The sequence below is a fragment of the Pelophylax lessonae genome, assembly GCF_965119305.1.
Source record: "Pelophylax lessonae genome assembly, chromosome: 2".
Classification (NCBI taxonomy): Eukaryota; Metazoa; Chordata; class Amphibia; order Anura; family Ranidae; genus Pelophylax; species Pelophylax lessonae.
Window position 1 is genome coordinate 342,267,918 of NC_138769.1, and position 25,170 is coordinate 342,293,087.

Sequence of the window (25,170 nt, forward strand, 5' to 3'; positions counted from 1 at the left end):
GGGTATCTATTTTTGCAGGGGGGTCTATTGTTGCTGAGGAGGTCTAGTGTTGCTGGTGTGGGATCTATTGCTGCTCGGGGTGGGTCTTATGTTGCTGGGAGGGATCCACTGTTACGGGATGGGTATATTGTTGCTAGCTGCTGGATGGTCTATTGATGCTGGCTGATGGAAGTCTAATGTTAGCTGAGTGGGTCTATTGTTGCTGGGGGTCCACTGTTGCTAGCTACAGGGAATCTATTTTACTGTTGTTCTTGTTGTCAATAACTAATTCCATACAAATTACTTAGCACCACAAAATGATACTTGGCTCTGTATTCAGGACTGGGAGGTTGGAAGGGGGGGGGGGGGGTTGATGAAACCAAGGAATGTTGCTCAGAGGTGAGTACAGGGCAGAGACATGAGGTGACTAAGAAAGGGGGGGGGGGGTCCTGCACCTATTCTATACTCTGAGAAAAAAAAGCCATGTAAACACTTCATTTATAAAGCACCCCTTTACCAAGAAGGGAATGTTAGTGAGTTCAGTGTTAGTGATTGTTGGGAAATGTTGCTTTATGTGACAGATATGCAAGTGAAGCCTGATATGTATGATGAAAGAAAGGGCTTGTTCACACTTGCAAAATTTCTAACTCTCAACCAAAGCTCCTATAGCAATAATGCACCTGTTGTGTTGCATTAGCATTAATGCCCTTTAGTATAGGCAATAGACTGGCATTAATGCACTTTAGTATGTGCATTAGACTGGCATATTACAAGCATTAATGACACTTTACATAAGCTCCCCAAAAGCCCTATAAACAATTTTAAAGCTCTTGATGCACGTTAAGAGTACTGAACGAAGCCGGATTCAACTTTGATCGGGTCTCTGATGAAGTAACCTAGGAGCGACGTCACTTCCAGTTTACTCGGCTGCCAAGGATGCCGATATTAAAAAAGTGATTAAAAAAATGCAGATTTTGGCGTTTTAAATAATTTAAGTACAGTAGAAGGGTACCTGTCACTGCCTATTACTGTCACAAGGGATGTTTACATTCCTTGTGACAGCAAAAAAATAAATCATTTTTTTTTTTTTTTTTTTAAAGGAACAGTGGAAAAATTTAAAATAAAATAAATAGGAGGAAAAAATCTTTGAAGCCCCCATCCCCCTGTGCTCGTGCAGCAAAAAAATGCATACGTAAGTTGCGCCCCCAAATATAAATGCTGTGATTGTTAGAGTGAGAGAAATGATTCTAGCAAAAGACCTTCTCTGTAACTCTAAACTGGTAACCGGTAAAACATTTTAAAACATCACCTATGGAGATTCTTAAGTACCATAGTTTGTCTCTATTCCACAATTGGTCAAATTTAAACCGTAAGATGTTAGGTATCTATTTTCTCGGCGTTAACCCCCCTGGCGGTAATCCCGAGCGTGACTCGGGGTGGATTTTTTAGTCCAGGATCGGTATCCCTGAGTCACGCTCGGGGTGGATGTGCAGAGAGCGCAGCGGTGTTCTCTTACCTTATCCTGGCGATCCAGCGATGATCTCTCATTGCTGTGACCGCCAGCCGAGAGTCCCGCCGCTCCTCCGACCTCCGTCGGTGTGATGACTCCCTAGTTCCGTTCCCTGCAGCAGCAATGCTGCATGGGAGCGGAACTAGGGAGAGAAATTCAAAAAAAAAAAAAAAAACGTTGCACAAAACACAAACACATAACACATTTTATATTATATATATATTATATTTTATATTATATGCATATATATATATATATATATATATATATATATATGCATATAAAATTATATTATTGATTCAATTATAATTCATGCGTTATATAATATATATATATATATATATATATATATATATATATATATATATATATATATGTGTGTATATATATATATATATATATATATATATACACACACACATATATATATATATATATATATATATATATATATATATATAATATATAATGCATGAATTATAATCTAATCAATAATATAATTTTATTATATATATTATATATTAAATAATAAAATTATATTATTGATTCGATTATAATTCATGCGTTTGTGTTTCAAATTTATCACATCTCGGATGTCTACTAGACTCTTGTTTTGGTCAGGTTTAAGTCAGTAATTGCTAAGAATTGTAGGCCTATAATACATAACGCCAAATTTCCATGAAAACAATTGTACTGCTTTTGGTACAGAATTCCTGACAGAATCATACCGCCAGGGAGGTTAAATCATCTTTCACAGTATACAAAAAAAAAAAAACTGGGCTAACTTTACTGTTTAGTTTTTTAAATTTAGTAAAGTGTATTTTTTTAAAAAAAATTGCGTTTAAAAGACCGCTGCGCAAATACAGTGTGACAAAAAATATTGCAATAACCACTATTTTATTCTCCAGAGTCTTTGTTAAAAATATATATATAAATTTTGAGGATTCTAAGTAATTTTCTAGCAACAAATACTGATTTTAACCTGTGTCAGAAATAGGCTTAGTCCTTAAGTGGTTAATAAACAAAATGTATATATAAACCTATAATCATTGTTTACCTGTGTATATTACTTCTAATTTTCCAACTCCCAGGTGAAATGTAATTAGTATGAGATGCTCAGCTGCAATGTTGTCATAACTGCAATTTTTAAAGTTTAACATTTTGAATTCACACACAGAGTAATAAACTATGCTAATTTTGTAACTGAGATGAATTACTAAACTGCCTTGGCATAAAGTACTGATGAAATACTAATTCTCTTTGTCATGTTTCATGATGTGCCATTAAGATTAATATGTGCTTTAATTACTGGTAATAGTCGTAGGCATTATTTAATAGTGCTATGGTTCTTGCCCTTATGTATGTCACAGATGAAAGCCAATCAATTGTTCATTGTATCCAAAACACCTCTAGGACCTTAGAAGTCCAATTCTTAAAAGCCATCAATCGCTACTGTAGCCCATGTGATAAAAATAAGATATAACAGAGTTATCTGAAAGAGACAGATCAATTTTGTGTCTCACAAATACTTTGGACAATTTTCCAAAATATAACTGTTCCTTAACCACTTAAGCCCCGGAAGATTTTACAAGTAATCTGCGATTTTTTTGCGGGACTGCGACATTGGGGCAGACAGATCGGACCCCTGACTGACATGTACACTTTTGGGGTTACCAGTGACATTACTACAGTAATCAGTGCTATACATATGCACTGGCAGTGAATGGGGTTAACTTTTTTTTGTGAGGGAGGGGTTAAGTGTATCCCTAGGGGCATGCTTCTAACTGTGATTGGATGTGGCTTGAGGTGTAAGAACAGTGATCAACGGTCCTACATAGCAGAACCGTATGATCACTATTCTCCCACAGGGGAGAATGACAGGCGGCAGTGTTTACATTAGCCGCCTGCCTTTCTCCCGCTGTAACAGACGATCGCGAGTGACCGGCGGACATCGGGTCCGCCGGGCACACGCGCGGGGGGGTCCGTGACCGAGCGGGAGCGTGCCTCCGGTGGCGCGCGCTCGCTCCCCAGAGCCTCACAGGCTAGCGACGTAGCCCTACGCCGCTTTGCCTGTGAGGGGCTGACGGCTGCAGTAAATAGTCGTGCGGCGGTCGGCAAGTGGTTAAAGCAGTAATAAACCCCAAACCAAAAATGTAATATATATTGCAGCTTACCAATCTTTAAATGTGGTGGTTGCATTAGTTTTCTTTTTTTTTAGACTTTTTTTCCCTTCTGTTTTCATCTGATGATCTGGCCAAAATTCACACCTCCTGTACTAGAGTGTCCCTACTCTGGACTCAGGATTGGCTGAATGAGCACAGAGGCTGCCTTTGGACAGCAGCCTTGTCAGTCTTGGAGGAAGGGGTGTTAAATGTACTAGCAGATTTAGATACACCAACAAATTGCTTGTGCATCTGCAGTGTGAGCTGCAGTTTGGCTTCAGTCACAGCAACACCAAATCTAAGAAATGGTAAGCTGTAATATAGTAAATATTTGCTTTTGGGTTTAATACTGTTTTACCAACAGCAAGCTGTGTGCCGGTACTATAAAACCCAACTACCCACATTGTTCTTACATATATTAACATATACTGTATATACACTTCAATACATGTGTAAATATGTTCTGTATATGTTTTATATTAGCAGTAATCACTGCACACGTAGGATGACTGCAGTCAAAAGCATCAATAGATCAAGTGAAAGTTGACTCACTCACAGGTCTTGAGAATGATGTGTCTGCATTTGATAGTGCCATTTGAGTGCCATCACAATACTGGATACAATATATATTTATAAATAAATGTTCATAAATAAAAACTTAACCATTTTTGATTGTTTTTGGTATTTTGCTATATTCTACCATAACAAACATTTATATGTGTACCATGTGCACATGCCAACATGTATTTTCTGTTTTTTTTTTTTTTTTTTAACATCCACCCTTTAATTCCTAATCAACCAAAATACATATTGTATCCAGCTTTCTGTCATATTATCTGCATGCAACACATCTATTTTGTGCATGTCAAGAACCGTATGACCAGTATATTTTTTTTTTTTTTTTTTAGCATATTCTCTAACTGTATGTTCCCTATAAAGAACTGTTGCCTGTCTTGTGATTTTCCTGTAACTAATGCAGTTTCAGGACAATCTGAAATACTTTCCATAGGGGTTATTATTTTTAAGATGATAGGACTGATTAGACTGAGCCTTAAAAAGAGAACATCCCTCTCGCCTTTTATAATAAAAAAAGGTTTGGATGCTAAGATCATATAAGTATTTTGTTCTGAATCAAGTGGATATTTCACTCTTAGAATTCATATGTAAATTAAATAATACACTCATCATTTAAGTATTCTGCAACTTGTCCTTCCCCCACTATTTATACCAGCTAAATATTATCTAGGTGTCAAGTACTGAGAAAAAGGTTGCAACCTACTACCATGAAATAGGCAGAAATAGCCAAACCCTAGCTAAAAGGTGTAGACTAATATACAGTATAAATATATATGTATATATATATATATATATATATATATATATATATACTGTATTTTAATATAACATATATACACACATAACTTATATGTATACTGTATACTAATATAACATACTAATATTATATTATATTATATTATATTATATTATATTATTGTGTTTGATGGGGTTGATTTATTAAAGGAGTAGAACATGCTCACCAAACAGAGTCATTTTTCACTTTGAAAGGGAATTTTCACTTACTTTAGAGAATGTGGTAAAAATGCAGTTTGCAAAGCATACCCAATCTTACCTCGCTTAATCACCTTTAGAAAATCAACATATATATATATATATATATATATATATATATATATATATATATATATATATATATATATATATATATTTATTATTTTATATTATTAGTATTATTATTATTTTTTTTTTATGGCAGCGATTATCTTACCAGTACGGTGGTGACAATAAGTGTTCGATTGGTCAATGATTCACTGACATTTGGTCCCCTTCCTCTAGCAACTTCTGTAATGTTGAGGCCATCGGAGGGGTTCCATGTTCCCACCTATAAAGGATTAAAAACAAGATTATAGTATACAAGAATCCAGATAAAAATGTATTCAGTGTCTTACCAAATCAGCTTTCTGACCTGGGAGAAGACTCATAGGTTGTCAGTGAAAAAATGGCAGTGCTCCACACTTTTCCTTCTGAGATTAATAGCTATGCTTTATAGTACAGCTGATCCATAGTGTCATACTGCAGTAAACAAGATAGATATATGTGTTTTTTATGAACTGGCATTAATCTATATGTATGTGCAGTGGCACAAAGCTTTTCAAATGTTTGCCTTTATGTGTTTAAATTGAAAATATTCATAACAAAATGAAAATTTGCTGTGAGCTTGGTTCATAAATGGAAAAAAAAAAAGATAATTTATATAGAAATCCGCATAGCTAAATGAAAATCAAAAACAATTTTATTGACTGGAAAATTAAACAAATAAACAAGAATTTGTTTAGAAACTAGTTAACTTTTACCGTATTTTCGCGACTATAAGGCGCACCGGATTATAAGGCGCAGTATCAGTTTTACAGTAAATTTTCTAACTATTTTCATATATAAGGCGCGCCGGATTATAAGGCGCACTTTTTTTTTTTGGAACGTTGATCCGCACGAGGTTTACTGGCAGGTGCTCATCGCGAACCCTCGGATGACAGTTCTGGCGGATACTTTATGCCAGGCATCCACTATCCACTGGCACACAGTGGCATAACTGGCCCGGCGTTGCCTCCCGATCTTCGTGAAGGAGTGCTCTCCTTCCATCATCCAGTATTCCCACGTGATTCGCAGTTTCTCCTTAAAGGATCGATTGACACTTATGTCCAGTGGTTGCACCCCTTTGGTCAAACCATACAGTTAACGGTAAATTTTCAAACTATTTTCATATATAAGGCGCACCGGATTATAAGGCGCACTGGCGGTTTTTGATCAAATTTCAGGATTTTCAGTGCGCCCTATAGTCCAAAAATACGGTAATTATGTCTAATGAATTGCCTTTTGAAAGTAATGCAAGTTGTCCCTTGGTAACTGACTTGATTATTTGTGGCTGGTGTTTCAAATAGCTAGGAACAGTATGGCAGAGAACAACTTTACAATTTATGTAAAGTCCACCGTACATGACTTGATTTTCTCTCATTCGTTTTGTGGAATATCAATCCAAAAATCAAGTGATTCCCCATTAATGCTAACAGCATGGATGAATGAATCTCCATTGCTGGCATTCAGGAAGCTACGGCATCCACAGTTGCCTGAATACAATGGCGCTGCCAAACATTGTCTGCATTTAATAGGATGCAGTAACTATTCTGCCAATAATTTTACACCCGGCTCCTTTGATCTGTGTGGTGCTTGCAGGCCCACCTATTACTCAAATTACACTTTTGCAGGAATCAGTTGAAATATGAGCTGTCCGCAGGGTCCTTTAGTGCAGTGGTCCTCAACTCCGGTCCTCGGGGCCCACTAACAGGCCAGGTTTGCAAGATAACTAAATTTCATCCCAGGTGATCTCATTTGCTGCTCAGTGATTGCAGGATTCTAGTCTGCATCTCCCGAAAGGTAATACTTAAAATCTGGCCTGTTAGTGGGCCCCGAGGACCAGAGTTGAGGACCACTGCTTTAGTGTATACCTTTACAAAATGAAAAAGTAGACATCTTTCCAAATTTTATTTCTTTAAAAGTGGACAAAAAAAAAATACCAGTTTATTTGCCAGAAATTCAGTGTGCTCCTAATTTTCTGTTTGTACCCCCCAGCAACAAAAGGTCCACCCCAGCAACAATAGACCCCCGCCAGCAACACTAGATCCCCCCTGAAATGTAAACCCCCCCAGTGACAAAATATCCCCAGTGACCAGCATCAATAGGCCCTCCAATACACCCCAGTGCCCCTTACCATTACATATATTCAGAGCTGGAGGTGCCTGAACTGCTTTCCCCTGGTGTTCCCACTGAAAAATGCCCTGCGACATATTACATGGAAACTTTTTGTTTTTTGGTTTAGATACACTTTAAAATAAAAATGCTGTTGTGTATTTTGAGAAAAGTCAGAGGACTAAAGAGTGCTCCTTGCTGATGCCCTTGATATGTTGAGGTAACTTTCTTTAGCACTGCATTAATATTCATTCTCTTAAATATCAAAATTATATTTTATAATTCTATATTCTATAGAATTCTATATTTTATAATTCTATATTATTATAATATTCTAATAATTTGAGTTGCATTTCCAAAAAATAACAATTAGGGGTATTCATCTGCCGAGTGCTGCTACAGCTTCTAGGATCATATTCAATTTCTTGTTTCCATGTTTCTGATCAAAACACAAACATTAGAAAGAGTATAGCTTTTCACTGCAGGTATGTAGTTTGCTTTTTTTGTCAAAAATAAGGATTACTATGCTCACTAGTTTGGAGATAAAGTGGTTGTAAACCTCTAAAATGAAAAATGAGCAAAGCATATCCTTCAATAGTGTGTACTTGCCTTGATTTAAAGTACCTAGTTTGATATCTGTCTGCTTTGTCATTCCTTTGCTATCTGCATGAGTCACTCACTTATAAGAGTCTATACTGACACCAGACAATGCTTGGCGATGCCCCCCCCCCACCCCAGCACACAATGGGTGAACTACAGCCTCAGCTGTGCATGCTTCCCTACGAGATTTGGTAGAGGGGATGTGTCCTTTCCCTACACTTAGATCTTGGATTACACTCAGCTTTCCTCTCTGTGAGAAGCAGTGTGTGACTTCAGATCCTGCCCCCTGCTTCTGGAAGCGCAAAAATGCTGTGTAAATTGTGTGCTTTAGAAGGCTGTAGAGAAAGGCATAAACAGATACAGCCTATGTGTCACAACAGAGTATAAAAGAGAAGAGAGGTGCTGCTAAGTGTAGCAACATGGTTCCATTTAATGAAGGTACAACATTTAGCAACTCACATGGTTGACAAATAAAACAGGCACATCTAAGTGTGCGGGCATTCGGGGTAAAGCTGTCCACATAGACCGTCCTTTGCACCGCCGTCAACGTCATTCCTTCCACGCTGCTCTCCACGAGCGCATCAAGCCTCGTTTTCAGAACGCTCTACTGCAGGGTAGTCTTCCTGCTCACAATTGCAGAGTGACAGAGGTGAGAGCTGGTGGTGCGGAGGATAGTCTATGAGGACAGCTTTCCCCCGGATGCCTGCATACTTAGATATGCCTCTTTTAATCATCAACCATGTAAGTTGCTAAATGTGGAACCTTCTGGATTTTCTTGCTAATCCTCTTGTGGAGGCTGCTATTTGTGGATGGACATTTTATGGTTACACAACCTATCACATTGCTATATTCTTCTTATATGGACTATAAAATGAAAGACTTATGGTTATGAATAAATGGCTGCGGAACAAATCATCTGAGTTTTCATTATTTCTTATGGGGAAATTTGCTTTGATATAAGAGTGCTTTGGATTACAAGCATGTTTCCGAAACGAATTATGCTCGCAATATAAGGTTTTACTGTACTGTGTTTTATACTTGAGTTATTATATTTTTTATCAATCAATTTTTTATCAATTTTTATCGATTTTTATCATCCTTTATCCGTTTTTTCTGTATCTAATTTTTCCAAGTGCCCCCTCTGAACCTTACTCATAAAGTCTCCTAACATACGTCAGGATAAAGAAGAAAATTACAATCCTTTTTTTGCATATCGAGTTGGTGGACCTTCTCGTCCAACATCCCTCTCAAAATAATAAATAATAATATTAAAAAATTCCTCCTTTCAATATGATTCCTCCCTCAACAAATAACTCCTCCGTTTCATATTGTTTTTATATCCATTGTTTTTATACATCCTTTTATATACATTTTAAAATAAAACCTTCACATGGAATAGCCTTCTTCCCCGTTTCAACACACACTAGAATTCCACTATATGCACACAAAGAGGCAATATATCCATGTGTATATATATATGATGTGCTTTCACATAAAGAAGGAACAGTGTGATTACCCTTTAACCTCCGGGGATAGAGAAACTGCAAGATGTTGAAACATAAAGAATTCCATTTTTTTATTTTTCCTTTTTTTCCCTTTTAAATATTAATAAAGTACAAACATTTTTTCTTTTTATAAAAACAAAGTTTTTTGCTTCATTACTATTGAGATAAGATCCGTGTAGGTATCCGGTGAAAGCTGCTTTGACATGATGTGAAATATAGCAGCCGCATGTAAAATTACATGACATGTCTGATCTGCCGTGCGTAATCATCTTGTGTAGCGGGTTAGCAAGATGGCGCATGTCCGGCCGTTCAATGGAGCACCAAGATGGCCGCGGGAAGCCGTGCGGTTGCCATGACATCGGCTGACTATAAAGATTCCGGGAGTACGCTATGGTGACGCCGCTCCAGCAGACGTCCTCTGACGAAACGCATAGGGCGGGTCCATTGCATCATTGCGTCACTTCCGGTCTCGGACTTTGCAGCCGTGGAACGCGGAAGCCTCCCGGCGTTGCTCTACACTGATCCGAGGCAGCTTCACCATGAGTCAATATTACTATCTGTATTGGCACATTGTTATATACTACTTTATGGGGCTCCCCTCTCCTTTCTTTTTGTGAGATCACCAGCTGGTGCCTTGCTGGATCAAGAGAGGAACCCCAGGATCTACCTTTGTGGGACCACTCTATTGGATCAGGTCGTATATACTACACCTAGTGGTCACTGAGGGTAAAACAGCACTATCACCTCTGAGGAATATATCACTCCAGGATTTTATTTGTTTATATATTTTCACCACTTCACCACCAGGGATTTGTATCCATATGTCTAAATCAGCATTGCACTGTATCACTTTATTGGAATAAACCCACTATAACACTTGTTCACTTGTGGCACAATTATTATTTGCAGATAAAATTCACCATACATTGACAGATTACATCGGTTGTTTACCGACACGGAATTGTGTGGTTTTTAACCCTTCGAGAATTTGATTAATATTTATATTTTAGATTAATTGGTATCACCCCCTTTTTAAAGGGGTTTTTCTGCACATTATTGCACTTTAATCAGCACCTTATTAATTTTTAGGTAGCGCCGTCTCAACCCCTTTGCACACTCACTCTTTACTGTACTGTGTTTTATACTTGAGTTATTATATTGCCCATATGCTATTAGATTACAGATTTAAGAAAGACTGAGAGCTATCTTTGATTAGTATGCAATACCATGTAAATGTACAGTAATAGTATAATGTAGTCTACAGTAGGAAGCATAGCTTCTGTTATCACAACAAGCATTCTTTCCCAGGTCCTTCAGGACAGCTTTCTGAGCCTTGGCCATTTTAGGCTTTTCTATCTTTACTTAATGTAGGTCCAGCTTGAAAACTGATATCTAAAAAACAATTTACATATAAATTAGGGTTCGACCGATTATCGGCGAAGCCGATTATCGGAGGACCGATATTTACTTTTGCCGATATATTGGTATCGGCCCTGGAATGGCCGATATTACCGATATTTCAAATGTTGCTCATGTTTGGGTAAAATGATGTTACATAGCATAATTCCATTTAGAAATGTTATTGAATATGCCACTCACATATGTACAAAAGATATAAGCAATTCTAGATTAACAGATCTGCATCTCTCACCCACTTGCCGTAAGTGATACCCGGGTGATACGGCATCCACTCAATACTGCTCTGTCTCTCACCCGCTCCATCTCCCACCCACCTGATACTGCCCTGTCTCTCACCCACTTGCCGTAAGTGACACCCGGCTAATACCGTTCCATCCGGCATACGATCTCGGAGGTCACGTGGTCACAGCGGAGTGGTATCACCCGGGTGACACTTACGGCAAGTGGGTGAGAGACGGAGTGGTATCGGGTGGGTGGGAGATGGAGCGGGTGAGGGACGGAGCAGTATTGAGTGGATGCCGAAGGGAGCGGTATCACCTGGGTATCACTTACGGCAGGTGGGAGATGCAGATCTGCTAATGTGGAATTGCTTATATCTTTTGTACATTATGTGAGTGGAATATTCAATAACATTTCTAAATGGAATTATGCTAAGTGACATAATTTTACCCTTACATGAGCATCACCACCTAATGGTTGAAGGAGGAGAAGATTAGTCTCGTCCCATGACATAGGATGTACAAAATATTGGCCCATATCGGCCGATACTGATACTTTGTGACCAATATATCGGTATCGGCCCTGAAAAAAACATATCGGTCTATCCCCAATATAAATACTATTTCAACATCTAAGGTCTTGCATCTAAACTGGTCACATGCTCAGCATGATTTAACCACTTCCATACCGGCCCATTTCTGGCACTCCGCTCCTACATGTAAAAACCATCAGTTTTTTGCTAGAAAATTACTCAGAACCCTCAAACATTATACTTTTATTTTTTAGCAGAGACTCTACCTAGGGAATAAAATGGTAGTCTTTGCAACTTTTTTTGTCACATGGTATTTGCGCAGACATTTTTCAAACACAATTTTTTTGTAAAAAAAAAAAACTGATTAAAGAATTAAAAAAAACAAAACACTAAAGTTAGCCCAATTTTTTAGTATAATGTAAAAGATGATGTTACGCCAAGTAGATAGATACTGAACATTTTACGCTTTGAAATTGCGCACACTCGTGGAATGATGCCAAACTTTTGTACTTAAAAATCTCCATAGGCAATGTTTTCAATTTTTTTTACAGTTTACCAGTTTAGAGTTACATAGGAGGTCTTGGACTGGAATTGTTGCTCTCAGTCTAATGTTTGCAGTGATACCTCACATGTATGGACTGTTTACCCATGTGGCCGCAAGGTACGCATGCGTTCACTTCTGCATGCGAACACCTGGGGACGGGGGCACTTTTTTTTATTGTTTATTTTAGTTTTATTTTTCAATTTTTACACTATCCCTTTATTTATTTATTTTTTTATCACTTTTATTCATATTTCAAGGGATGTAAACATCCCTTGTAACAGGAATAGTGATGACCTCATATCTCTCCTACAGGCTAGAAAGCCTGGAAAAAAAAAAAAAAAAAAACGATCTCGACTATCCAGCCGAGATCACGGCAGTATTGACAACTGCAAGGCCAATCGTGACATCATCACATAGCGCCCGGGCCTCCAAGAATCATAGAGACTGCCGGGGACCATCTAGTCCTCAGCAGACTCTATGGTGTTCTTCTGCCACTGGCGGATTCCTTCCTTCACGAGATAATGTAGATTATAAGGATAGAAAACAGCAGACCGGAGTAATAATAACCAACCAGGACAAGGAAGACAGTACAAGCTGACAGGGAGAAATTAAGTCTATAGAGACATAAAACCCGGGTCATTTTACTTTTTTTTTAACATACTGTGAGTGCGCATTTTTCCTAAATTTCAGGGATAGATTGTATCTTATAGAATATCAGAGCTTGTTATTTTTCTCAATACAAAAAATGATTCATGGCTGCATGGCAAAATATATGTTTACTGCAGTTTTCAATACATACAGTACCCTGCTTTGTGGGTCCCTGGAAACCATAAACTCTGTCAGCTATAAAGATTATAATAAAAAGAAACACCCAGGGCTTTATTTATTAACAATGTTTTGTAGTGACCTACAGAAACCAATCATAGATCAGCTTTTATTAGTGTGCCTATACTAAAGTGCTAAAATTAAATTAGTTGCTATGAGATGCAGCTCATCTTTGTTATTAATAACTGCGTTATTAAATAAAGTTATCTGACTTTCATTTATGTTTTGATGGAAAACAGATAGAACTAGGACTAAGGAAGTCTCTAGAAATATTACCTGGTCAAACATTATATAAAGAATTATAATTTGCTAGAGTTTCTACCTGAAATTAGTTGAATCATTGCTCGTGGGATGACTCTGGTATGAAAGTAGAAGGAGGCTTAGCACTTCAGAACTGAATGATTTGATTGGTCCATACTCAAACCATGATTTATGATGCTATATAAGAGAAAGGAACCAGTGACAGCTCCCCTAATAAGATGGGGAACTCAGGGACATCTTCTACAGAAAGGTTAGTCATGCATGCAAAACCTGGAGAAAGACAATTCTCTTTCTTTTTGTCCCTACAGATACTACACATTTCATTAAAAGCTGGCAACATCAAGAAAAATCAATTGCAAATGACTCCTCGCCTTAAGGCCTGAGGTGAGCATAGTAGCTCGTGGACAGGGAGCACCATGGGATATCAGACTTTTCGCTGTAAAAGACTGCTCTGTCACAAGCATTCAATAAATCAGCACTCCAAACACAAAGACGCACATCTGCCTCTCACCGAGCTCAGGCCCGTTGCTCTCAATCTGTGAAACCACATCTTTAATCTGCAGTCTCACATGAAAGACTGGAAGTAAATTCTGGGAAGTGACTTTGTGGCTTGTAAGATAAGCACCATGGGTTCCAAAAATAACCAGGAACTTGATTTAAGAGATTTTAGATACAGTCTCACTTCACTGTAATTAATCACTTTCCATGTACATTGTAGTTCTAAGTAAATAATCAACAAACAACAAAGCAATGTGAAAAAAAAAAAAAATTCTAATAGTTAAAGATTTCAGACACAAAAAAAAAAATTATAAAGCATTAGATCATAACATAAAAGGAGTATACACAAAGTTTTTTTTACATACACACATAAAACTGGAGAGTGCAAAATCTGGTGAAGCTGTGCATGGTGGTCAATCAACTTCTAACTTTAGCTTGTTCAACTAGGCTTTGAAAAAAAAAAAACTGAAAGCCAATTTGTTATGCAGAGATGCACCAGATTTTTCATTTTCCAATTTTAGTAAATCAACCCCACAGACTCACACACTCGCTCAACTAAAAGAAGCTAAAATACAGCAATGTTGTGCTCAAGTAGTAAAAATCAAGACACCCTTGCCAGATAGCAAGCCTAGCTCCTGCATTTCTCTTACAACAGCTTGGCCATGAATTCTGAGTCAAAATACACTACCAGCTGACCAGTACTGGGACAGGTTCATCCACCACAGAGGGCAAGTATTATTAAACTGCCGCCTTGCTTTCCCACGACTAATGCACAATGTAAGAAAAGATGTACTGTCCTGCACCCATTCTCTGCGCCCTTGCTCTGGCTGCCCAAGGTTGGCATTAAGTGCTTGCTACACATGGGCAATTACTTGTTTTCTTGCAGTTAGAAAGTATTTGCACATGCATTGTGTTTTCTCTTATGCCAGCTGAGGACAAATAAGTTTGAGAGTGGGCATGAAGGAACACACTGTCAAGCCCACTGGTTGCCAGTCACTTATCTGGAGCATTCCGGGGGCGCCCACCATACCAATGTGCCCAGGGTGGATGCCCCTCCTGCTCATTCCTTGTCCTAGCCCTGCAGCGACTGACTGTCCAATGAAACAACAGTAGTATGCGCATGACATCATCATTCTGCTTTCACCTCCTGCTAGCATGTCCCCTGTCTCATGTGCACTGCAGCACAACCTGATTTGCTACCAATGCTAATTGTAAGCTCCCAGGAGCAGGGCCCTCCTAATCCTCTTGTACTGAATTGTATTGTTGCTTTATTGTCTCCCTTTATGTTATAAAGTGCTGCACAAACTATTGGAGCTATATAAATCCTGCATAATAATAATAATAATAATAATGCTAGTTCTCCGTCATCTCTGAATGCTGCAGTGCAGAGGATTATGGAAGACTGATATCAAACTAAATCAAGAAAAACTAGAGTATTAAGCTAGTTGTCAACACATCAACCACAGTATAAAAATATGAACACACATATATACATGGTAAATAGTGATGCTATACCAAACCAAGATAGGCACGTGCCAAAGCAAATTATTCGTGATTTGATATCACCCAGTGAACTAGTCACTGAATAAAGTCCAGTGGAAATAGTTCCTCAAACATCAGAACGAAAAAATGTGGCACCATGATAAATTGGTCTTGCTTGGGGTCTCTCCATCACACCACATAAAGATCGTGACACCACTTCCCCATAGGGTGTCAACTCACCAAAAACCATTGCCTCACATTCTCATGTTTGGCAAAATAGGCATAAACCCCTCTAGGGTTAAATGATATCCAGCAACAATTTCCACTCCTCAATAGTGCCTTATAGAAAATCCATGATGTATGTGAAACAAAAGAAACTTTCTTTTTTTACTGCCTGGTATTTGTGAGTGAAAGCCACACAACTAGATAAAGACCTAGTTACCTAGTTGTTTACCTAGTTGTGTGGCTTTCGTTCACAAATACCAGGCAGTAAAAAATCATTTTTCCTTTTGTTTCACATACATGGATTGTCTATGAGGCACTATTAAAGCTTGTTGCTAGATATCATTCAACCCTAGAGGGGTTTAAGCCTATTTTGCTGAACATGAGAAGGTGAGACAATCGTTTTTGGTGAGTTGACATGATCTTCACGTGGTGTGGTGGAGAGATCTCAAGCAAGACCAATTTATTACGGACACACATTTTTTCCTTATCATGTTTGAGGGCTCATTTTCACTGGACTTTATTCAGTGACTAGTTGACTTGGTGATATCATATCACTAATAATTTGCTTTGGCACATGCCTATTTTGGTTTGGTATAGCACCACTATTTACCGTGTATATATATATATATATATATATATATATATATATATATATATATATATATATGTGTGTGTGTTCATATTTTTATACTGTTGTAGATGTGTTGATATCTATTCTATTTAAAGTGGCAGCTACATGCACATACTTATTTTGATAACATATACTTTGGCACAGTGGTGGGATCAACAGTATAGGTGGGCTTTGATTGTATATCCTGTGGTTTGACATTAAGCTAGTTGTACTTAAAAATAACCTCAATTATTTTTATAAATCCACTACTGCATTGATTGATAGTTTTATATATCTGACTCGGGTTCAACTCTAAAGGTATCAATTCCTATTTAGAAATACAATCATTAATGTGACTGTCTTGCAATCTATTGCTGTCTGTTAGAAGGAAGTGTAGAAGAAGGGAGGCTTTTCTAAGGCAGTGCCAACATTCTGCTTTAGTAATAACTCACAGATTTGATGCAAATATCACTTTTCATTCTAAAACCAGAAGTGACATAATTCTGCTATACATATTAGAGCCAGAAGCAGGATTCTATAATTCCTTGAGCCTGAGCTGTCTGAGAGAGCCAAGATGGCTGTTTGAAGCGGGATCCATGTTCAGTAGGAGTAATTGCTTTAATGACCTGGCCCTAACATGTTATAGGCTGACATACAGGTATAGCTGCTAGATGAGGAACTAAGAACATCAGGGTGATACATAGTTCTATTTAATTTTTATTTTTAGGAAAGATTAATACTGTAATATGCCATCATCTAGAGGAGTTTGTACTACCAAACTAAGTTCTGAAAGTCTAGAAGGAGAGGAAGTGCTGTTTTAGATAAACTAAAAAAATAATAGAACTGCACATTACACCAATCACTCATTATGCCCTGTTTCTGTTTATCTAAGAAACATTTTGTAATTCTCATTCAAATGTGTATTTTGCATTGAAATTACATCATTGCACACCTTTAATAGCATTACTTCTGATGCAAAATTGTGGCTGTTTAATATTTGTTAATGCTAAATACTGCTTTTTAGCAAAAACATACAGTTTAATTTTGAACAACAATTCCCGGTCGTCAGTTGCTACAGAAAATATTAACTTCCATTCAATCAACATGTAAATTTATTCAATGCACATTACTAGTTCTTCCCCTTGGGGCTAGAAACTTGTACTTCCTCTCTAAAAAAAGAAACCTCACCCAAAAATGTCACATGCACACCTCTTTAAAGATACAGTATATTAATGAGGGAGGTGCTTTTAATATAAACAGAACATTCTGTAATTGCCTTTAAGATGAAGTGGTTAATATAAGAACAAAAGAGAAGAGTTCCAGGAATTAATTTTCTTGAAAGGGAATATTTAACCACTTCCCATCCACACTCTAATATAAATGTCTTCTAAGTAATTTATTAATCTTACAAGACCTTTGTAAATGGAAATGGAAATTGTGCCTAGATTAGCAGGTGACCGAGATGTCCTGAAGCCTCTGGTTCTGGAACAATTGGCTGTACTGATCACATCAGCTCTTAGGCTTTGTAAATGTCATGAAGCACAGCTTTGGTAGTGGAAAAACGCTAAAGACATCTGTAATGTCACCATCAGAATGTCATATGGTGGTGTTGGGTCCTACTTGTATAGTGACTACTGCCCTCCTTTCTACAATAGATTATTGAAATTGTGCCCTTTTGCTTATTGATAACTGAGCTAAAGCATGAAAAGGTGCATGTAAACCCATAACAAAGAACCCCTATTATTTGCTTCCTTTGGTCTGTTACCATTTATACCACTGAAAGTGTTTTGTTAAAACCAATTGAAACATGCAAACAAATGCCGTTGATCATATCAGAAATTCAGAGCCGTCCTGTGTCTTGTGCACACTTCCTGTGTTATGTCTAGGAGAAATTAATTAGCCTTCTAGTTTTTAATCTTGGGACTACACAATGATTGATCTTTTTGTTTTAAAGATTCAAAATTGGTAGGAGTTGAGTAGTTTAGCAAATGACAACTGGGCAGGGCTAACACAACTTGGTTGGGTGGGTTTATCACAGGCAAATAGACTTTGGAAGTGGAGTTGCACTAATTTTCCCCAGAGCATAGTAAATGTGGTAAAGTTTCACTTTGTAAAGAATGCCTAATAAGGTGCAAGTAAAATATAAAAAAATAAAATATATATATAAAAAAAATAAAAAATGTTCTGCGTGCACATGATTGGATGATGGAAATCAGCAGATCTCTACCACAGTCACTAAGCTCTGGGGGAATTTGTGCCATTTCACTTCCAAAGTGGCCTTTAGTGAATCACTCCCAGTGTGTTGTCAGCCAATAACTGAACATAAGAGCTAAAGGAATTTCTGGCATATCAACAGGAATTTGTAGTATTTGCAGGGTCTTAAAATATAGAGAGATATGCAAGTAATGTAGGGATGTACCACACTTTTCTCCTTGGCATACATTTTAACAACTTTTTTTTTTTTTTTTTTGGGGGGGTTGTTTTTTGTTTTGTTTTATTTTTTTACTTTTGGCCTTAACCAATCTGTTGTTACTTGAAAATCGTATGTATGTAGTATCCTTATTGGTAGAAGGCATATACATTTTTGAAGTTGCTATTTGGATTTGCACTTATTACTAGAAAGTATCTGGAAAAACACTGGAACATGCATTGTTTTTTTTCTTCCCTGTTTCTTTTAAATGAATCTCTACAATCACTGTATTAAAGCATTCTACCAAAGGAATGTCATATATTTTCAGAAAATAAAAAAATAACTAAATATAATCTTTATTGTTTGAAAGACTAAAAAAGCAAATGTTGTTTAGTGTGAACTTGACACTATTCTGAAAGACAAAAAATATTTCTGGAGAGACAAGGATACAAGTGTTCCAGATAGTAAATGTTTGATTTCAAAGACAATTATATAAAAATATAAGAACAAATTCCACAAAACTGCAATAAGGAACCCAATGTTACCTGTTCAATAGAACGAAAACAAATGCCTACATAACTCAGTTGGGCAACACTGACTTTGTTGTGTTACCGTCTTAAACTTACATTACACTAGGGATGATCGAACTTTTCAAAAGTTCGGTTCGGCCAGAACATCCGAACTTCCCGAAAGTTCGGCCCGGATTTCAGAACCCCATTGAAATCAATGGGACCCGAACTTCAGTAATCAAAAAACACCATTTTGAAGCCCTAAAACCCAATAAATGTCCCTAAAAAGTGCCTAGGGTTCTGGGTCATACCCCAGGGACTGTTAATCACACAAAAAAAGTTCTTAAAAGTTTTCATTTTTGATAGAGAGCCAATTATTGAAAAAAATAAAAAAAAATTAAAAAAAAAAATGTTTCTTTGGATTTAGTATCTGGGGGTCTAAAAAGTGTACATGTGAAGTTTAAGCTCTGTAGCATGTTCAGAACCATAAAAAAAAAGATTGTTTGTATTAGGTCACTTATAGAACAGGTTAGTGGCTTCTCGCTTTTCACACCTTGCCGGTTTAGTAGCAAGCGTTTTTTTGGGCATTTTTTGGGTTCTTTGGAGGCAGGAAAAACATCTGAACTTGTGTATAGTGGTATATATACCACTATACACAAGTTCAGATGTTTTGCCTGCCTCCAAAGAACCCAAAAAAATGCCCAAAAAAACGCTAGCGTCAAAAAAAAAAAAAAAAACCGCCCAGGTGTGTTGTTGCAGGCATTTTTTGGGGGTTTTTGGAGGCAGGCAAAACATCTGAACTTGTGTATAGTGGTATATACACACACATACTTATATGTATTTTACACTTAGACATATATAGGTGTGATAGGAGCGTAGCCATATTAGTGTAAATGATTTCATTAGCGCAAGCATATATTTCTGCTACTATCACACCTATATATATCTAGGTGTGTATATACATATAAGTATGTGTGTATATATACCCGTATACACAAGTTCAGATGTTTTGCCTGCCTCCAAAAAACCCCAAAAATGCCTGCAACAACAAACCTGGGCGTTTTTTTTTTTTTTTTTTGGCGCTAACGTTTTTTTGGGCATTTTTTGGGGTTCTTTGGAGGCAGGCAAAACATCTGAACTTGTGTATACGGGTATATATACACACATACTTATATGTATATATACACCTAGACATATATAGGTGTGATAGTAGCAGAAATATATGCTTGCGCTAATGAAATCATTTACACTAATATGGTTACGCTCCTATAACACCTATATATGTCTAAGTGTAAAATACATATAAGTATGTGTGTGTATATACCACTATACACAAGTTCAGATGTTTTGCCTGCCTCCAAAAAACCCAAAAAATGCCTGCAACAACACACCTGGGCGTTTTTTTTTTTTTTTGACGCTAGCGTTTTTTTGGGCATTTTTTGGGTTCTTTGGAGGCAGGCAAAACATCTGAACTTGTGTATAGTGGTATATATACACACATACTAATATGTATTTTACACTTAGACATATATAGGTGTGATAGGAGCGTAACTATATTGGTGTTAATTATTTCATTAGCGCAAGTAGTTTTTTCTGCTCCTTTCACACCTATATATGTGCAGGTGTATATATACATACATGGGTGCGTATATATATCCCCCTATACACATGTTCAGATGTCATGCCTGACTCCAAACATGTGCTCAAAAGATCCATATAGACGCCTGCAGCCAAAAAGAATGCTGACGGGGGCAAAGCCATATTACTGCAGCGAAAGTGACTTCAGAGAAACTAGCTTTTCTCTATAGCGGTCACCCTGATATGGAAGGGTTTGGTCACCCTGCCATAGCAGTCACTGTCAGTTAACCCTACACTACACTACACTACGGTCCCCTTACACTTAACACTTTCCCTACAGAAACAGAATAAATTAAAGCTAACTAAAGTGTAAAAGAGCACCCTAACTACACTAGATATCCCTTTCCTCACACTAATAAATGCTAAATGACACTTTGCAGCAGAAGTCCACAAACTGCTTCCACTCTCTTCCATGTCCCTGTATAACAATGCTAGGAATTTGGCGGGGGCTATCTTATATACTGGGGGGCGTATTCACTAATGATTGGTCTGTGGACCCCCTAGTCACTCCAATCACATTCCTAGCATTCTCCTGCCCCCTCAATTGGCTTTTACTAATCGTTCTGGTCCAATCATGGGCTTTTAAAGCCCATTTCCTGTCCCATTGCATTTTGGTCGTTTCTGGTTGCCGAATTCCGAACTTTTTGGGCAAAAAGTTCTAAATTCAGCCGAACCTCGAACAGCCAATGTTCGGGTCGAACTGATGGTCATCCTTACATTACACATGTCACCCAATAAAAAAAACATAGATTCTTCCTTTTGTGCCTACATTAAGGGGTTGATTTACTAAAACTGGAAAATGTAAAATCTGGTGCAGCTCTGCATAGAAACCAATCAGCTTCCAGGTTTTCCTGTCAAAGCTTAATTTAACAAGCTGAAGTTAGAAGATGATTGGTTACCATGCAGAGCTGCAGCAGATTTACACTCTCCATTTTTAGTAAATCAACCTCTAAATAATAAAATGTATAGAGTACCTTGTCATAAAATTACCATACATTTAACATTTTATTTGTATCTCTAGTTTTCTGTGATTTGAAGTTCATCTGACATGTAGCTTTCTTATCCTTTGAGTGTTGTTGGGTCACTTTTTGCACACAAAGCTCCTACATGTACATACATGCTTTCAAACCAGTAAAAACCATGCCAAAGGTGTTCTGTATCAAATGCCAATATGTTGACATATGATATATGATTTCCAATGCAAGAAGTGTACAGTATGCCATATTAGGCGGAAGAAAATACACTCATTTCAATCTACTTTCACCTATACCCATACATATCCTATACAATCTTTCATCACTTGTACCTCTAACAATGTAGTATATTTATTGCAGTACACTTGTGGCCTGCAATATGTTGGGAGGACTACATGGGCATTGAGTGTTCACCTCAATGAATGCAATGGCAATGGCAAAAGGGGCTTTTTTAGGGACACAGTGTCTTGAAACATTACTCTGTCATAAGAAAGATCCAGCTGGAACCCTCTTTATAGCTATTTACAAATGCACTCCCAATCAAGAAGGAATTCTGTGAGGAGGGAAATTTTGAAACTAGGAACAAAATTAATCTACAAGCTGCGAGTGTTTCCCCTGCATGGGTGAATGCCTTCATCAGCAACTGCTTAGTAAACTGTAAACCTCCTCTATGTGACAACATTTGTGTCCTTCTTTTTTTCCTTTTCCTTTTTTCCCACAGGAGACACTTTTTTGGAGATATTTTTAGTTTAGGTACATCCTTCAGGATATGTTTCTGAGATTGTTATTGTATTTGTATATGGGTATGGCTTTTGTACTTATATATTGTGCCTTTTTCCTGTGGTTCCATTTAACATTTTCTTCTTTGTCATTTTTTTTTATACATATTTTTATATACATATTTTTATGATATTTACTCATTATTTTTGGAATGGGTATATAACCTAGATAGTGATGATTTTTTTCATATCAATTTTACAGTTTGTGTGAATAGCAGAAGATGTTTATTAAATGGATTGTAAATGTTTAGCTTGTAATACAGCCCATTTAGATTAAAGTAGAAATTAAAGGCAAAACATGTGTATACATATGAAAAACAATAGAAATATGTTTTTTTCCCTTTCCTTCCATTCCTTCTGTTCTCAGCTGCATAAGAGCTGGGGGTGGAAAACCAACACTACACTAATATTCCCAGTAAATGGCTGTGCTGGGGGGGGGGGGGTGGATGGGGCGGACATGTCGGGGCACGTCTGATCATTGGAGGAGAGCAGGCTGAGTTCCCAGCATAGCTATAGAACTGACCACACTCTGCTCTCCTGCTTAGTCTGGTCAGTTTATAATAGGAAAGCAGATGGAATGGCAGGAACACCAGGGAATTTATGCAAAGGAAGCAATAAAAACAGAACAGGATACTTTTTCATACAAGTGCATAATACAGCAGGCACAAATCAGGAATTTGAAATGTTGGGTTTACATATGCTTTAAATTTAATTTATTGGGATTTACACAACCTTAATTGTTTTTTTTTTTTCGAAAAGTTTTTTCTTTTTTATTTAGTTTTTTTTTTAAATTTAGTTTTGTTTGGTAAATAAAATCATATTTTGTGCATTTCCCATTTATCTGGTAGCTATGTGGGATTGTTTTTTTTACCACAAGATCGTACATGTCCTTGGTCACATTGATGTTCAAATAAAGTGTGTACGGCCATTCCTCCTTCTGTTGCCCACTTGATATTTAATATGTGGTGAACCAGCAAACCCTCCGTGTCCCTGTGTAACGCTCCTGCGTTTTTATATGGTGTGGATTTTCAGCTGCAGAAATAGTTCCACGTCAGTAGTCATGTAAGAGATATGCTGAGATACCATTCCCAACCTCAATGACTCATCATGTGTGGAAGGTCTTATTTCAGCCAGTAAATACACACAATTAGCAAGCTGGTTCTTAGAGTGACTTTATGCATGTGGTAACACAATGATGAAGGTTGAGGGATAGGTTGAGTGGAGGTGGTAGGTGATAGACACTTGAAGGTGAGACAGTAGCAGATGGATGCAGGAAGGTTTAGCAATGTTGTATGATAGCAGATGATAGAATAGCAGGTGGACATACAAAAGAGATCAACCCAGTGCAGAAAAGTAGCAGTAGTCTCAAGAGCTAGCAATCTAGTTTATGCAGATGTGATAAACAGTCTCTACTATGCAGAGCTAGATAGTGTAAGCTTAGTATAAGTTTATAGAGAATTCCCCTGCGGGGTACTTAGCACTATTAGCGATACAGCCGAAGGGTGGTTCAGGAGAGGCGGATGATCCAGTAGCGGGATACAGGGATCAGCGCAGCGAGGTTCCATCAGCAAAGTAAGCTTGCAAGCATGGAAGCTTCAAGCAAGGTTAGCATCCAGATAAGGGTGTTTGAACGAACACATGTGAGTGAGAGCCGACGCCTTAAATAGCCATCTAGTCCGGCGCTGAGTGATGACAGCTCCAGTCTTAAAGGTGTATGCGCACCTTTCCAAAAGTAAATGGTGGGGCGCATACACTTGTGGAAAGTGTAATTTAGGGTACCAAAGGTACCGGAACATTACACCCTGATGACATCAGTTTTGACAAAACATGTAGATCGGAGCTTAAAGTCGTGAAGTCACCACACATGCAGAATCAATTGGACTGAATCCTGAAGCTATATATTTTTGTGACATTTTTTTTTTTTATTATCACATGTGTGTATTTTTAACCTTTTATCTTCAATACATTTTTATTAGCTTTACACTATTGGGGGCACTTGGCTCTTGTTTCTTCTCTTTTCATACAAACGTTGCTTGGAGGAGATTCTTGATAAGCAGTGGTGAAAATGTCCCATGGCATTTATAACTACTATGTGCAATATGACCACTCTATGCTAGAAGGTCATATCTCTCTGGTAAGCTTCCATGTACAACACAGTGATGGATTAGAGTCCATGAGATGAGCAGTTGAGCACATATGAAAAGTTGGCGTCTGCATCTGTGTTATAGAAGGACTCTTGGTGGATTTATTATTAGACTATTTTTAATTTAGACTGGCAAACTTATTTATTTTTCACAATTTGTGGTTGATTTACACAGTTGTTGACTTATTGTTTTTGCATATTGCATCATTTTCAATTAGCACAGGACTTACCTTTACATTTACCATAAGTGTGGTTTCTATGTTTTTTTTACTAATATGTTGGTCTATGCAATGACATACTGTACTTTCTGAAACCCAGTCTGTGAAGGTATATGTGAAAAGGACAGGGGTGAACAACAAACATGTTATGGGAAGACAAAGGAAAATAGAAGTGAAAAGATGAACATGGCTAACCCTAGGCTAATACTGGAACACATGCCACAGCAGCTTATTTATTATTTTTGTTACTTGTGCCTTTTACTATTTTCCTCTATTCCTCTCCTACCCCAAATCTTGTCTTACCTCTGATTAGTATAGCCCTTATTCAGTTGCTTTTACTTTACCACTGAAGAGACAGGGCTCAAA

General features: G+C 37.5%; 1 protein-coding gene across 1 annotated transcript in view; it reads right to left on the reverse strand.

Annotated features, from left to right (window-relative positions):
• GRIK3 (glutamate ionotropic receptor kainate type subunit 3) overlaps positions 1–25,170 on the reverse strand; it is an 813,353-nt gene that overhangs the window by 250,783 nt on the left and 537,400 nt on the right. The window contains exon 9 of the mRNA XM_082244657.1: positions 5,438–5,551. Within this exon, the coding sequence (XP_082100783.1) occupies positions 5,438–5,551 (114 nt within the window). The remainder of the gene's footprint in view (positions 1–5,437; positions 5,552–25,170) is intronic.